This window comes from Somniosus microcephalus, chromosome 22 (genome assembly GCF_052327205.1).
Source record: "Somniosus microcephalus isolate GS21.2 chromosome 22, FLI_Smic_1.0, whole genome shotgun sequence".
NCBI lineage: Eukaryota > Metazoa > Chordata > Chondrichthyes > Squaliformes > Somniosidae > Somniosus > Somniosus microcephalus.
In genome coordinates, this window is record NC_141008.1 from 51,453,723 (window position 1) to 51,468,847 (window position 15,125).

The following is a 15,125-nucleotide window of genomic DNA, read 5'->3' on the forward strand; positions in this document are numbered from 1 at the left end:
ATAATGACATAACATATGAAAGGCCTGGGACATGCACTGAAAAAAAAGACACTACACAACAGGATGACAGCAACAGGCGGATCAGTCAGCCACCTCCTGTAAATTCATCCAACAATTTCTTTGTCCACTTCATTAATGAGCTAGAGATGGATTCGCTGACTTTAATAAATAACAGTTGTGACAGCTTTAGTTAATGATATTCAGTGGAAGTCCAGAAGCATATTTGTTATTAAGCTTACTTGAAAAGACAGCCCCCTACCTGCCTGAGTTGCAGTCACACCCTCCTGTCCCTGACCACTAACCAGACCTGTACCACTACCTAACCTAAGGGGTGTGACTGCCTCCTGGATCAAAGTGTCCAGGTAACTCTCAAAGGAAGAGGCTTATAATGTTGCCAAAAAGAGTAGTAAGCCTGAGGATTGGGAGGATTTTAGAATTCAACAAAGGAGGATCTAGAAATTGATAAAGAAAGGGAAAATAGAATATAAGAGTAAACTAGCGAGAGACATAAAAACAGACTGTAAAAGCTTCTATAGGTATGTTAAAAAGGAAAATATTAGCAAAAGTAAAAGAGGGTCCCTTACAGGCTGAGACAGGAGAAATTATAATGGGGAATAAGGAAATGGCAGAGAAATTAAACAAATATTTTGGGCTGGATTTTACCAGCCCTGACGAGGCGGGTCTGGAAGCAGGACTGCTGGGAAAATCAAAAAGAATGGGAGCAGGTCTGTAGTTAACAGGCAGTTAAGAGGCTTTTTCCCATTTTGAGACTTCTGCTGCGGGCTTCCCGACGTCGGAGAACCACGCCAGGGTAAGTGAGGCGTGATGTGGGTCTGTTGTAATGTTTGTGTATAGATGACAGCTGCAGAAGTGGTGTGAAGGATGCAATGGGACACTGGTGAGTATCAGAGGTAAATGTTGGGAAAGTCATTTTTAATGTGTTTAGATTTTTCTGAAGGTGACAAGCTCTGAAGTGTTTGTGTGGCCTCACCTCATTGGGAGAAGTGACAGATCGCTTCTGTGCCCTCACCTGCAGCTGCCATCTGTTTTATCCTAAGGAAAGAGTCATTGGAGAGCCTAGGTGCAAGGGCTCACCTTTATACAGTGATTATCAGTGTTTGACAGCACCTCAATGCTGTCAAACGCTGTCAAAAATAAATGGTTCATGTCCCTTTAATAAAACCGGCAGATGAAGCGTCATCAACTGATGTCATCTGACACTGGCTTTCCATTAATTGGCCAGCAAGCCCGCAGGGCGGGCTTAACAAGGCCAATCAGGGGAAAATAGCGTCAATGCGTCAGATGTCGCTGGGGACTAGAACCCGGAAGGCAGCAGTCCCGCCCCCAACTCATCTCAGCAGGTAAAATCCAGTCCTTTGTGTCTGTCTTCACGGAAGAAAATGCAAAAAAACTTCCCGGAAATAGTGGAGAACCAAGGGTCTAGCGAGAATGAGGAACTGAAAGAAATTAGTATTAGTAAAAAGCAGTACTGGAGAAATTCCTCTGGACCTGATGGCCTACACGCTAGGGTTTTGAAAGAGGTGGCTATAGAGATAGTGGATGCATTGGTTGTCATTTTCCAAAATTCCATAGATTCTAGAACGGTTCCCGCGGATTGGAAGGAAGCAAATGTAACCCCACTATTTAAGAAAGGAGGGAGAGAGAAAACGGGGAACTACAGACCAGTTAGCCTGACAGCAGTAGTAGGAAAAATGCTAGAATCTATTATTAAGAATGTGGTAACAGGGCACTTAGAAAATAATAATAGGATTGGACACAGTCAACACGGAATTATGAAAGGGAAATCATGTTTGATGAATTTGTTAAGAGTTTGTTGAGGTTGTAACTAGTAGAATAGATAAGGGGGAACCAGTGGATGTGGTGTATTTGGATTTTCAGAAGGCATTCGATAAGGTGTCACACAAGAGGTTATTAAACAAAGTTAGAGCTCATGGGATTGGAGGTAATATACCAGCATGGATTGAGGATTGGTTAACGGACAGAAAACAGAGTAGGAATAGACGGGTCATTTTCGGGTTGGCAGGCTGTAACTAGTGGGGTACCGCAAGGATCAGTGCTTGGGCCTCAGCTGTTCACAATCTACATCAATGATTTGGATGAGGGGACCAAATGTAATATATCCAAGTTTGCTGATAATACAAAGCTAGGTGGGAATGTAACTTTTGATGAGGATGCAAGGAGGCTTCATCTGGGGATATAGACAAGCTAAGTGAGTGGGCAAGAACATGGCAAATGGAATATAATATGGAGAAATGTGAAGTTATCCACTTTGGTAGGAAAAATAGAAAAGCAGAGTAATTTTTAAATGGTGAGAAATTGGGAAATGTTGGTGTTCAAAGGGACCTGGGTGTCATAAGAACATAAGAAATAGGAGCAGGAGTAGACCATTCGGCCCCTTGAGCCTGCTCCGCCATTCAATAAGATCATGGCTGATCTGATCTTGGCCTCAACTCCACTTTTCTGCCTGTTCCCCATAACCTTTGACTCCCCTGTAGTTCAAAAATCTGTCTATCTCAGCCTTGAATATATTCAATGACTCAGCCTCCACAGCTCTCTGGGGTAGAGAATTCCAAAGATTCACGACCCTCTGAGAGAAGAAATTCCTCCTCATCTCCGTCTTAAATGGGCGACACCTTATTCTGAAACGATGCCCCCTGGCTCTAGATTCCCCCACGAGGGGAAACATTCTCTCAGCATCTACCCTGTCAAACCCCTTCAAAATCTTATATGCTTCAATAAGATCACCTCTCATCTTCTAAACTCCAATGAGTATAGGTCCAACCTGCTCAACCTTTCCTCAGAAGACAACCCCTTCATCCCTGGAATCAACCTAGTGAACCTTCTCTGAACTGCCTCCAATGCAAGTATATCCCTCCTTAAATAGGGAGACCAAAACTGTACGCAGTACTCCAGGTGTGGTCTCACCAACGCCCTGTACAGTTGTAGCAAGGCTTTCCTACTTTTATACTCCATCCCCCTTGCAATAAAGGCCAACATTGCATTTGCCTTCCTAATTACTTGCTGTACCTGCATGTTAACGTTTTGTGTTTCATGTACGAGGGCACTCAGATCCCTCTGTACCGCAGCATTCTGTTGTCTCTCTCCATTTAAATAATATTTTGCTTTTCTATTCTTCCTACCAAAGTGGATAACCTCACATTTTCCCACATTATACTTCATCTGCCAAATTTTTGCCCACTCACTTAACCTATCTATATCCCTTTGCAGACTCTTTGTGTCCTCCTCACAACTTGCTTCCCCACCTATCTTTGTATCATCAGCAAATTTGGCTACAGTACCCTCGGTCCCTTCATCCAAGTCATTAATATAGATTGTAAATAGTTGAGGCCCCAGCACTGATCCATGTGGCACCCCACTAGTTACAGTTTGCCAACCTGAAAATGACCCACTTATCCCGACTCTTTGTTTTCTGTTAGTTAGCCAATCCTCTATCCATCCATGCTAATATATTACCCCCAACACCAGGAGTTCTTATCTTGTGCAGTAACCTTTTATATGGCACCTTATCGAATGCCTTTTGGAAATCCAAATACACTACATCTACTGGTTCCCCTTTATCCACCCTGCTCGTTACATCCTAAAAGAACTCTAATAAATTTGTCAAACACGATTTCCCCTTCATAAAACCATGTTGACTCTGCTTAATTGTATTATGATTTTCTAAAGGTCCTGCTACTACTTCCTAATACTGTAATGGATTCCAGCATTTTCCCAATGACAGATGTTAGGCTAATTGGCCTATAGTTTCCTGCTTTCTGTCTCCCTCCTTTCTTGAATAGGAGCATTACATTTGCGGTTTTCCAATCCTCTGGGACTTTTCCAGAGTCTAGGGAATTTTGGAAGATTACAACCAATGCATCCACTATCTCTGCAGCCACTTCTTTTAAGACCCTAGGATGTAGGCCATCAGGTGTCCTTGTACACGAATCACTGAAAGTTAACATGCAGGTACAGCAAGCAATTAGGAATGCAAATGTAATGTAATCCTATGCAAATGGTATGTTGGCCTTTATTACAAGAGGATTTGAGTATAAGAGTAAAGACGTCTTACTGCAATTATATAGAGCCCTGGTGAGACCACACCTGGAGTAGTGTGTACAGTTTTGGTCTCCTTACCTAAGGAAGGATATACTTGCCATAGAGGGAGTGCAACAAAGGTTCACCAGACTGATTCTTGGGATGGGGGGATTGTCCTATGAGGAGAGATTAAGTAGACTAGGCCTATATTCTCTAGAGTTTAGAAGAATGAGAGGTGATCTCATTGAAACATACAAAATTCTTACAGGGCTTGACAGGGTAGATGCAGGGAGGATGTTTCCCCTGGCTGGGGAGTCTAGAACCAGGGGTCACAGTCTAAGAATAAGGGGTTGGCCATTTCGGACTGAGATGAGGAGAAATCTCTTCACTCAGAGGGTGGTGAATCTTTGGAATGCTCTACCCCAGAGGGCAGTGGAGGCTCAGTCGTTGAGTATATTCAAGACAAAGATCAATAGATTTTTGGATATTAAGGGAATCAAGGGATATGGGGATAGTGCAGGAAAGTGGAGTTGAGGTAGAAGATCAGCCATGATCTTAATGAATGGCGGAGCAGGCTCAAGGGGTGAAATGGCCTACTCCTGCTCCTATTTTTTATGATCTTATGAAGCCTATCAGCACCCCTGGATTAAAATATAAACAGAAAATGCTGGAAATGCACAGGACGTCTGTCACCATCTGAAAACATGGGTTCTGCTTTTCACTTTACAAATGCTGATGGACCTACCGTATATTTGCAACATTTTCTGTTTTTATTTCAGAATTCTAGCATTTGCTGGTCTTGGCCCCGAAAATCCACGGCAGTTCTGGCCATAACTTTGATGGGAGTTAACATGTGGAATCTAGGCCAAGATCGGGATATGTCAGGTTCCAGCCTTGCTCTGAAGTATCCAGGATAGCCTGTTGGGAGTGGGGCCTCGCTGCGGCCAGAGGTAAGGATTCCCTACATTGGGAATTCCTGTGTCCTGGGCCCTCAGTGGGACCCGGCATATAGTCGGCAGAGGAATGCTTGATCAGACCAGGTGTACCTACTCACCGAGAGGTGGAAGAGGTCCATTTAAATCAATGATTGGAAAATCGAGCGGGGCTCCATTAGGTACTTGCAATCCTTCCCCCTCAATTTTTCTCAATGCTCTTCCCCAGGTCAACCTTTATGCCCTAGCACAATAAAAGGAAAACCTACCCTATGGTTGAGGAATGTTCTAAACTTTGCCGATTATGGTTTTGGCAAGGGACATATTAGGCTTTGCATTTTAGAGTCACAGATTAACCATTTGGCTCAGGAATTTAGGAGTAGAAATTACTGTCACCCATGCTATTGCACAAATTCGTAAAGTCCTCAGACCAAATTCCAGGGCCTAGAAATTCAGTCTGGACACTTTTGGGGCGCTAAAGTCGGGCGCTCGCTAAAGTTAGCGCCCGCCGGAAAGTGCAGGCCACCTCGCCGAAATTCAGTAGAGTTGGCCAAGAGTTTGGCCAAGCGCTGAAACTGGCGTTGCAATGCTCTGTTCAGGCGCTAATCCGGCGATGCGGCCTGATAACGCCGAGGCCGGGCGCAGCGCAGGTGCGGTCATGTTTTGATTGACAGCAGACACCCTGACGCCGGCCTGCTCTTAAAGGGGGAAGGGTCGACTTTGACTGCTGCCACGCCCTGCATACTGGAGCCCTGCAGCTAGGCCTCAACACTGCTGGTGGGCCAAAATAGCGCCAGGAGACACGGAGAGGGCCCGTGAACGAGCGCAGCGCTTCTCCGAGCATGCTCTGAGGGTGCTCATTAATGGTGTGGAGGACAAAAGACAGATCTTGTGCCCGGACAGTGGCAACAAGGCTCCCAGGAGCGAGTACAGGAAAGCCTGGAGGAGAATCGCCCGCAGGGTGTCATCCACCTGCGATGTCCCCAGGAGTGTGGACCAATGCCGCAAGAAGTTCAACGACCTCACTCGGTTGGTGAAGGTGAGTACCCTTTCCAGTGTCCTCCTCATCCTTGCATGTGAACCTCACATTATGGGCAAAGGGACCTCAAAGGCCTAATGGGCAGCCCTCCTCCCGCAGCAATGGCACTGGCATGATCATCAATAGCACTTTCTGCACTTACCACACTGGCCAAGCTATTCCACCATGGGAGGCAGTGCACACAGCAACAGGGCACCACACTGGCCAAGCTATTCCACCATGGGAGGCAGTGCACACAGCAACAGGGCACCACACTGTACTTAGAGTCCGTCCTTTCTCTTGCAGGCCAAGCTGGCAAGGAATTTGAGGAGCCAGACTGTCACCGGTGGAGGCCGTCCCCAGTACCAGGCGCTCACTGATCTGGAGGAGAGCGTGGCTGGACTCATGCGTTCCCGGGTGACTGGCCCTGTTGCGATCGGAGATGCGGACCCTGTACTGGAACCCACTGGTAAGGACATGACCGGTTGGACCTCTCTCGTTGCCCTAGCACTTCAGGTCTAGATCCTTTCCCACTGACCGACAAATGCGCATAATGCCACCACTCAGGCCTCCCTCGCTGACGCCGTGTCCTCACTCTAAAGCTACTCTTATGCCTTCCTGCTTTCAGCTGCTGAGGAGGAGGTGGTCCCTGAAGCTCCGAGTGCCAGGCCCTTGGAGGAGGAGGACGACGAGGACCAGGAGGAAGGCAGCACATCGGGGGAACCCTCAGCCGCGCCAGGGGATGGCAATGGAGGGGGGACGTCTGGCCTGCAGGAGAGCCAGGGGGAAGTGTTGCAGGGGAGGGCAGATCCTGTGGCCAGTGGGGTTGAGGCACGCGGGAAGGGTCCGGCAGCACGCCGGCCTGCTCCCCAGAGGGGGGAGGTGTTGCAGGGGAGGGCAGATCCTGGGCGCAGTGGGGTTGAGGCACGCGGGAAGGGTCCGGCAGCACGCCGGCCTGCTCCCCAGAGGGGGGAGGTGTTGCAGGGGAGGGCAGATCCTGGGCCCAGTGGGGTTGAGGCAGGCGGGAGGGTTCGGCCAGCTCGGCCGCCTTCTCCCCAGAGGGAGAGTCCTCCCTCCAGTCCGGAGAGGGTCCTCGCCCAGGAGGTGCGCCTCCTCGAAGAGATCTCGGCGGCCTCTGAGCGGCGCCACCAGGAGTTCATGGGGGTTGTGGACCAGATGCCTCAGGCCATTCAGTCCCTGGCTCAGAGTGTGGTCGCATTCGGGGAATCACAGGCCAGGGGGGTGGAACAACTCGCGGCAGCCCATGACAGGGGTGTCCAGCATCTCGCGGCAGTGCAGGACGCGACTCGCGAGATGAGTGGTGCCGTCCAGACACTGGCGCAGCTGATGCGGCCACATACCAGGGCAGTTCGGGCACTCACTTCTGCCACACTCGCTGTGGCGCAGAGGCTTCGCCACGGCACCCGCCGCCCTGCTGCAGCACAGCGGTCTGGCCTCCACCAGATAGCTGTGCCTGCTGCACTGCCAGGCCGGCCGAGTGCCAGTGTCTCTGGCGAACATCGCGCACCTGCCATCAGCCAGCTTGCCCCCCTTGGTGCAGCCGACACTGCCACTCCCCCAGCCAAGGTGCGACGAGCTGCTGCTGGCACTGATGCTGGCCAGCGACAGCTGCAGCAGTCAGCAGCCGGCCCCTCCCGGGACGTGCGTCGTCTAGGCCGACCCCCAAGGGCATCTGCCGACACGCCTCGGGGCCCTCATGAGCCTTCCCCCAGCCTTGTCCCAGCCACAGGGCCCAGGTTGAGGCGGAGCAGCAGGTCGGGCAGGGGCCGGGGAAGGCTGTCTAAGGACTCGCCCTCTCGGCACACCCACTAGAGTGTGGTGAGAGCGGTTTTTTATATATGGGGGGGCTTGTGTTTTGGGGGGGATTATTTTGGGAAGGCCGAAGATCAAGGCCTTGTTTGTTTTTATGGGGGTGTTTGTGTTGTGGAGGGGGGCCCTTATTTTTGTAAGGCCGATGTTGAAGGCCATTTGGATGGCCAAGTTTTGTAAGTCCTCCCCAGGTTTTGGGAGCAACAGATGTTTTTGACTGTTTTTTGGGGCTCTTGTCTGTTTTTCTGTTTCATGTGGGAAGGGCCCTGAGTTTGTGAAATAAAGCGTTTTATTTATTCAGCATGTCCAGGTGTCATGTTTCAAGTGGTTGTTGTGTTAACCGGCTGAGGGCTTGCGGAGCGGCTGCCTTCAGGTGCGTACATTTCCACAGCCCATTCCCTGACAGGGGGCCTAGAAGTGTCGAGCAATAAGCCCCCGGCGGACGGCCCTTGGACCTTGTGGCTCCCTCCTGGGCTGGTACTCCTCCTCCTCCTCCTCCTCCTCATGGTCCTCCTGCTCGTCCTCCTGAGGTGGTGGTGCAATGTCAGGTGGCAGTGCCTGAGTCCTGCGGATAGCCAGGTTGTGCAGCATGCAGCACACGACGACGAACTGGGAGACTCTATCCGGCGAGTGCTGTAGAGAGCCGCCGGAACGATCCAGGCAGCGGAACCGTTGCTTGAGGACGCCTATCGTTTGCTCTATGATGTTCCTTGTGGCTTGATGGCTTTCGTTGTATGCCTCCTCCGCTGGGGTCCTGGGTGCGCGGAGCGGGGTCATGAGCCATGTACACAAAGGGTAGCCCTTGTCCCCAATAAGCCATCCCCTTGGTGGAGGCTGTGCCTCGAACATGTCAGCCACAGTAGTCTGGCGCAGGATGAATGCATCGTGGCTGCTTCCTGGGAAGCGGGCATTGACAGCTAGGATGCGCTGCCTGTGGTCACACACCAGCTGTACATTGAGGGAATGGTAGCCCTTCCGGTTGCGGTAATCCTCGGCATTGTGGATAGGTGCCCGCATAGCCACATGCGTGCAGTCAATGGCGCCCTGCACCATGGGGAAGCCCGCGAACCTGCCAAATCCGACTGCACGCTGCTCCTGCCTCTGTCTGGTCATGGGGAAGGAGATGAATTGGTGTCTCCTCGCGAAAAGTGCATCGGTGACCTGCCGGATGCAGCGATGCGCAGCAAACTGGGAGATGTTCGCTATGTCCCCAGCAGCGGCTTGGAAGGAGCCGCTTGCATAAAAGCTCAGAGCCACCATGACCTTCACTTCCACCGAGAGAGACGTCCTGCACATCAGCTGTGGACGCAGATCTCTGTGAAGCAGCTGGCAGATCTCTGCAACCACCTCCCTTCTGAAGCGCAGCCTCTTAACACAATGCGCCGCAGTCATGGTGAGATAGGACACCTGCTGCCGGTATTGCCTGAGTGTGTAAGGCCTACGTTGCCGACGCCTGATGGCCCCTCTGCGTCTAGGCATGGCTGGCCCTCTCTCACAGCGTCTGCGAGCCCTTCGCACATAATGCTGCAACTCAGGGTTGCACCCCCATACAGCCCCCATAATGAAGTTGAAAACAGTGAAATCACAATGAGTCAAATGTCAAAGCACTGGCCAGAAGCCAAAAATACCTCTCCTATGTTGTCCCAAATCAGTTAGCTCTGTCCCTTGGTCTCTGTCCAGAAATCCAAAGCAGTAAAGTCATTGCAGCAAAATGGCTGGGCTTTATAGGTCAGTGTAAGTGCCCTTTAATTAGCGCTCCCCGAGGCCCACAGGGCCTCTGTTGCGTTCCACTTCACAGTTCTTAGCAGCGCCACGCCCACATTGGGCGGGCGCCACTGAATTTCCGGTTTGGGGCGCACAAACAGTGTTGCGCGACGATATGACGTCATAAGCTGCGCGCGCACCTGAGCGGGCGCAAACACTTTGCGCCGGCGCTAAATGTCAACTGAATTTGGGCGTCGGCGCGGATCGCGCTGCGCCCGGGCGCAAAGTGCCTAGCGCTGGAAGTAGACCCCTCTTATGGCGTTAACGGCTGGCGCTATCCACTGAATTTCTAGGCCCAGATGTTAACCTGTTTAAACTAAATGGGTTAATGCCTCTGTTAAAATATCTCAGAGATGAGTATAACAACATGGTCAAGAGGAATTTCTACCCTTAAAAGAAAGAAGACTTGCATTTCTATGGCGCCTTTCACCACCTCAGTACATCTCAAAGCGCTTTACAGCCAATGAAGTAATTTTTGAAGTGTAGTCACTATTGTAATGTAGAAAATGCGGCAGCCAATTTGCACTCAGCAAGCTCCCACAAACAGCAATGTGATAATGACCAAATAATCTGTTTTTAGTGATGGTGATAAATATTGGCCAGGACACCAGGGATAACTCCCCTGCTCTTCTTCGAAATAGTGGCCGTGGGATCTTTTACGTCTACCCAAGAGGGCAGACGGGGCCTCGGTTTAACGTCTCATCCAAAAGACAGCACCTCCGACAATACAGCACTCCCTCAGTACTGCACTGGAGTGTCAGCCTAGATTATTGTGCTTAGATCTCTGGCGTGGGAGTTGAACCCACAACCTTCTGACTCAGAGGCGAGAGTGCAACCCACTGAGCCATTAGTTACTGTATTTTACTCTTTTTTTTAAATTCCCCTTATTTTGCTTTGATTCTTTTAATCTGACTAAAGATTTACCTGATTTACAAATTTATTATCACTCACCTATAACAACCAGGTCGCCCGTGTCAGAATCGATTGTGTACGCTCTCAGCAAAATCAGCACATTGGGGTCTAGTGTTTCTCTGCCTTTCACATTTACAGTCATGCAGTAACGGAACTCTGGGGACCTTGCTGGGCTGCTGAGCACTGGGAAAGCCAAGATATCAGGGAGGTCATCCCGGCCTGAACGCATTATTCGCCCAGTCACCTTAAGAGTGTCAGGAAAAAGAAGAAAATGTCAAAACTCCAATAGGATCAAGTCAACTGAGCCAAACTCACTCCGCCTTTCCAACTGTCTCCTCTCCTAAAGGCACTGTCTCCTTACTGAGCTAAGGTTCTGCAGGGACTGATTACATAGAATATACAGTATAGAAACAGGCCATTCAGCCCAACTAGTCCATGCCGGTGTTTATGCTCCATTTGATTGCCCTCCAGTAGTTCACCCACATGTGAGACTTAACATCCTAGTCAACTGTTGGGGTCTATCACAGCCGAGTCCAATCCTGTCTTCACCTAACATCTTCACACTCGCACATCCAGCATTGGACACATATTAGTGATCAGGAGTGAGATCACTGGTTGATTTTCCTCTCAATTCAGGGATATTGAGCCATTTGTAGCATCCCAACCGTTACCTCAACTGAGATAAGCTAATTCAAAGACTAGGGAGCAAACTTCTCTGAAAACAGGCAGGAGCATCATTACTCAATGCAAATTAGGGTCCTATGACATCGTTAGGACCCCGAAGCCATTTCGGCGCAGTTAAGCACGGCACCTGCTGGGTGCTGAAACCGGCCACTGCACAGAGCGGGAAACAGCCAGAATCAGCTCTGGGAACAATAATGAATAATTTATTTGCTACTTTTTGGGCAGCAAGCTGAGCGTAATTGCTGTCCCTGAGCCATGCTGCTAATCCTCCCCCTGCAATAATTGCCCCCCCAATTGGCCCATCCTCTCCTTTAATCTCTTGTTTCAGGCCTATACTCTTTGGATGGTCCGCCACATTTCCCACTTCCATACCAAAACAGCGAGATACCAATCAGCGATCCTAACATGCTGGCAGGTTGCTGCTTGAATGCAAACGAGGCCTGACCATCGGAATAGTTCGGGCCTTTGACGGCGATATTGGGCGCTCATTGCAATCGCTCCACCCATTGCCCACCGAAGATGAAAATCGTCCCTGAAGTGTTGCAGGTGTATCCCATTCCCTCATTACACCAATACTCAATGTGCTTTCTCCACGTCTTACCTTGGTGATGGTTGCGTTGTCTGGGATATAATGTACTGCATCAATGTAGAGATCGAAAGGCTCATTTACCATTGTTGGACGTGGTAATGCCACAGCTGGATTACGGGCAACCCATGGCACAGCAAGAAAGCGTTCATCAGATGATAAAAATCTGGTAAAATCAAAGCTGACAGGTTCAGAAAAAAAAGTATAAGAAAATACTGTTGAATTGTTCTTTCAAAGATTTTGAAAGTGCCTCTATATCCTTTTTATAATGTAGAGACCAGAATTGTATGCATCTTCAAGAAAGGAGGAAGAAATTGAGGGGCAGCAACATTTTTTGAAAACAATGCTAAGGTTGAATGTCCACATTGAATTCACAGATCCCACACTCCCAGCAGGGAACCACGTTCAAAGGGAGTGTGCGTCGGAGATACAGATACAGTATTACAGCACTGATTCTCCTTCCAGCTCTCTCTTCGTGCATGCCTCTCTATTGGGAGCACAGAACCAATGAATTTACCCTTACGTCCCGGTGCAGAGACTTCCCATTTGGGTTCCCATTTCAGTTCCTTCCCTAGGCTGAATGGGGAACTGAAGCAGAGAGTGCATCCATTAATTGGACAGTACTACAGAAACACACTTCTATTTTTGTAATATTTATAATGGCAACAGTACACAGAAATAAAGAGGCCATATTATTAGAATAGATTTTTTTCAGAACCTTGTCCAAAGTAATTCCAGGGAGGGTAGTGCAGGAAATGTCGCAACCACAACTGTATATATCATGCAAATAACATATCTCTCACCCCACAGGCATAACACATTGACACACAAATACATGCATTCAAGCATGAGTGTGATACACTAATTTATTCGGCGGGTATTTTTTAGATTTTCACACAAGAAGAAGCATGTACATCTTTACAAAGGGATCACTTAGTAGGTCTGTATGTTCGAATCAGTTAAAAAAAACATCTTGATAGAAATATTTCAAATCTAGGCTCAACCCTGCCTATTCAACCCAATATCACCCCTGGTGAGGAAGTGCTTCAGAATTATTGTGCCTGCAGTGCTAATGAGCCACAGGTCTCTGACGTCTAATTGACAGCTTTGCTTTTGCACTGGCATTGTGAAACGTGATTTCAACTGAATGCTTTAATTGATACGATCTTTTAAGTTAGGCAGTCAACCAGGTTGATAAACAGGTATGAATCTGTAGACTGCAGTCATATTTTGCACGTTTAACTGCTGCACATTTGCTGTCACACTATCTAGCGAGGGAACAATAAAATGTCAGGAACAGCAGAAGTAATGACAGATGCTGCCTTCAGGTGGGAAACTATCTTGCTAATTAAAGTCTAGATTGGGAATTTTATCACTCCTGTTGAATTAACATATATATGAATTTTTTTTTTTAATGCCTATGATTCCACATACATAGGGGAAGTGATTTGTTATGGGCAACATTCTGAAATAAATCCCATGATGTTCACCAGACCGTGCAAATTCCCCAGTCAGCCTCGCTTCTTGCTGGCATGTAAAGATGAATGCGTGGCTGGAGAGATGGTGCAGGAGGCAGGGCTTTAGATTCCTGGGGCTTTGGGACCGGTTCTGGGGGAGGTGGGACCTGTACAGGCCGGACGGGCTGCACCTCAATAGGGCCGGATTCTGTATCCTCGCGGGGAGGTTTGCTAGTGCTGTTGGGGAGGGTTTAAACTAATTTGGCAGGAGGATGGACACCAGGATGTAACATTAGAAAGAGGAAATAAAGTGCTCAAAGGATTGGGAGAGGCAGAGAGCACTAAAGTAAGAAATTGTAAGGTATTAGGTGGGGTCAAACTAAGAGAATACAGGATAGTCTAAGATGGGTTTACAGTGTATGTATGTGAATGCACGAAGCGGAGTAAACAAGGTAAGTGAGCTGCAGGCACAAATAGCCACATGGGAATATGATGCTGTGGCAATAACTGAGACTTGGCTCAAAAAAGGGCAGCATTCGGTATTAAATATTCCCGGTTATAACGTGTTCAGGAAAGATAGGGAAGGAAAGATAGGAGGTGGTGTGGCAGTATTGGTTAAGGAGAATGTTACAGTGCTGGAGAGGGAGGATGTCCTGGAGGGGTCAAGGACAGAATCTATATGGCTAGAGTTAAGAAATAATAGAGGTGTCATTACACTACTAGATGTATTCTATAGACCACCAAATAGGGAAGTTATGTTAAACCTGTATCGAACCTTGGTTAGACCACACTTAGAGTACTGCGTACAGTTCTGGTCGCCATATTATAAAAAGGATATAGAGGCACTGGAGAGGGTGCAGAGAAGATTTACAAGGATGATACCAGAAATGCGAGGGTATACATATCAGGAAAGGATGAACAGGCTGGGTCTTTTTTCTCTTGAAAAAAGAAGGCTGAGAGGTGACCTAATGGAGGTCTTTAAAATTATGAAAGGTTTTGATAAAGTGGATATATAGAGAATGCTTCCACTTGTAGGGAAGAGCATAACTGGAGGCCATCAATATAAGATAGTCACCAAGAAATCCAAAAGGGAATTCAGGTGAAACTTCATTACTCAAAGCGTGGTGAAAATGTGGAACTCGCTACCACAGGGAGTGGTTGAAGCGAATAATATAGATGCATTTAAAGGGACGCGAGATAAGCATATGAGAGAGAAGGGAATAGAGGGTTATGCTGATAGATTTAGATGAGGAAAGATGGGAGGAGGCTCGAGTGGAGCATAAACGCCGGCTTGGACTGGTTGGGCCAAATGGCCTGTTTCTGTGCCGTATATCCTATGAAAATAGTGGGAAAGATATGGAGGAGAAAATTTGCAGAGAAATTACAGAGAGGTGCAAGAACTATAGAGTAGTCATAATGGGGGACTTCAACTATCCTAATATAGACTGGGATCGTAATAGTGTTAAGGGCAGAGAAGGGGAAGAATGTTCAGGAGAACTTTCTTGACCAGTATGTTTCCGGCCCGACGAGGGAGGAGGCATTGCTGGATCTGGTTCTAAAGAATGAGGTAGGTCAAGTGGAGCAAATGTCAGTAGGTGAACATTTAGGGAACAGTGATCATAGTATCATAAGCTTTAGATTAGCTATGGAAAAGGACAGGGAGCAATCTAGAGTAAAAGGCCTAGAAATTCAGTTGGCTGCGCCAGGCGTTAGCGCCTTAGGAGGAGCAGATCTCGAGCGCTAGGCGCTTAGCGCCCGGGCGCAGCGCGATCTGCGCCTCGCCCCAACTTCAGTAGACATTTAGCGCCGGTGCAAAGTCTTTGCGCGCGCTCAGCTGCGCGCGCACATCATGACGTCATTTCGTCGTGCAACGCCCTTTGTGC

General features: G+C 48.5%; 1 protein-coding gene across 4 annotated transcripts in view; it reads right to left on the reverse strand.

Moving 5' to 3' along the window:
- LOC147102299 (uncharacterized) overlaps positions 1-15,125 on the reverse strand; it is a 146,089-nt gene that overhangs the window by 33,709 nt on the left and 97,255 nt on the right. For 3 of the 4 annotated variants that reach the window (XR_015073248.1, XM_085964701.1, XM_085964703.1), the window contains exons 19-20: positions 11,801-11,966; positions 10,555-10,759 (exon numbers count right to left, since the gene is read on the reverse strand). Coding sequence is in view for 3 of the 4 variants with exons in the window: in XM_085964701.1 (XP_085820827.1) it covers positions 10,555-10,759; positions 11,801-11,966 (371 nt within the window). In the remaining variant the exon portion in view is untranslated. The remainder of the gene's footprint in view (positions 1-10,554; positions 10,760-11,800; positions 11,967-15,125) is intronic. The other variant, XM_085964702.1, reaches the window with a different exon arrangement.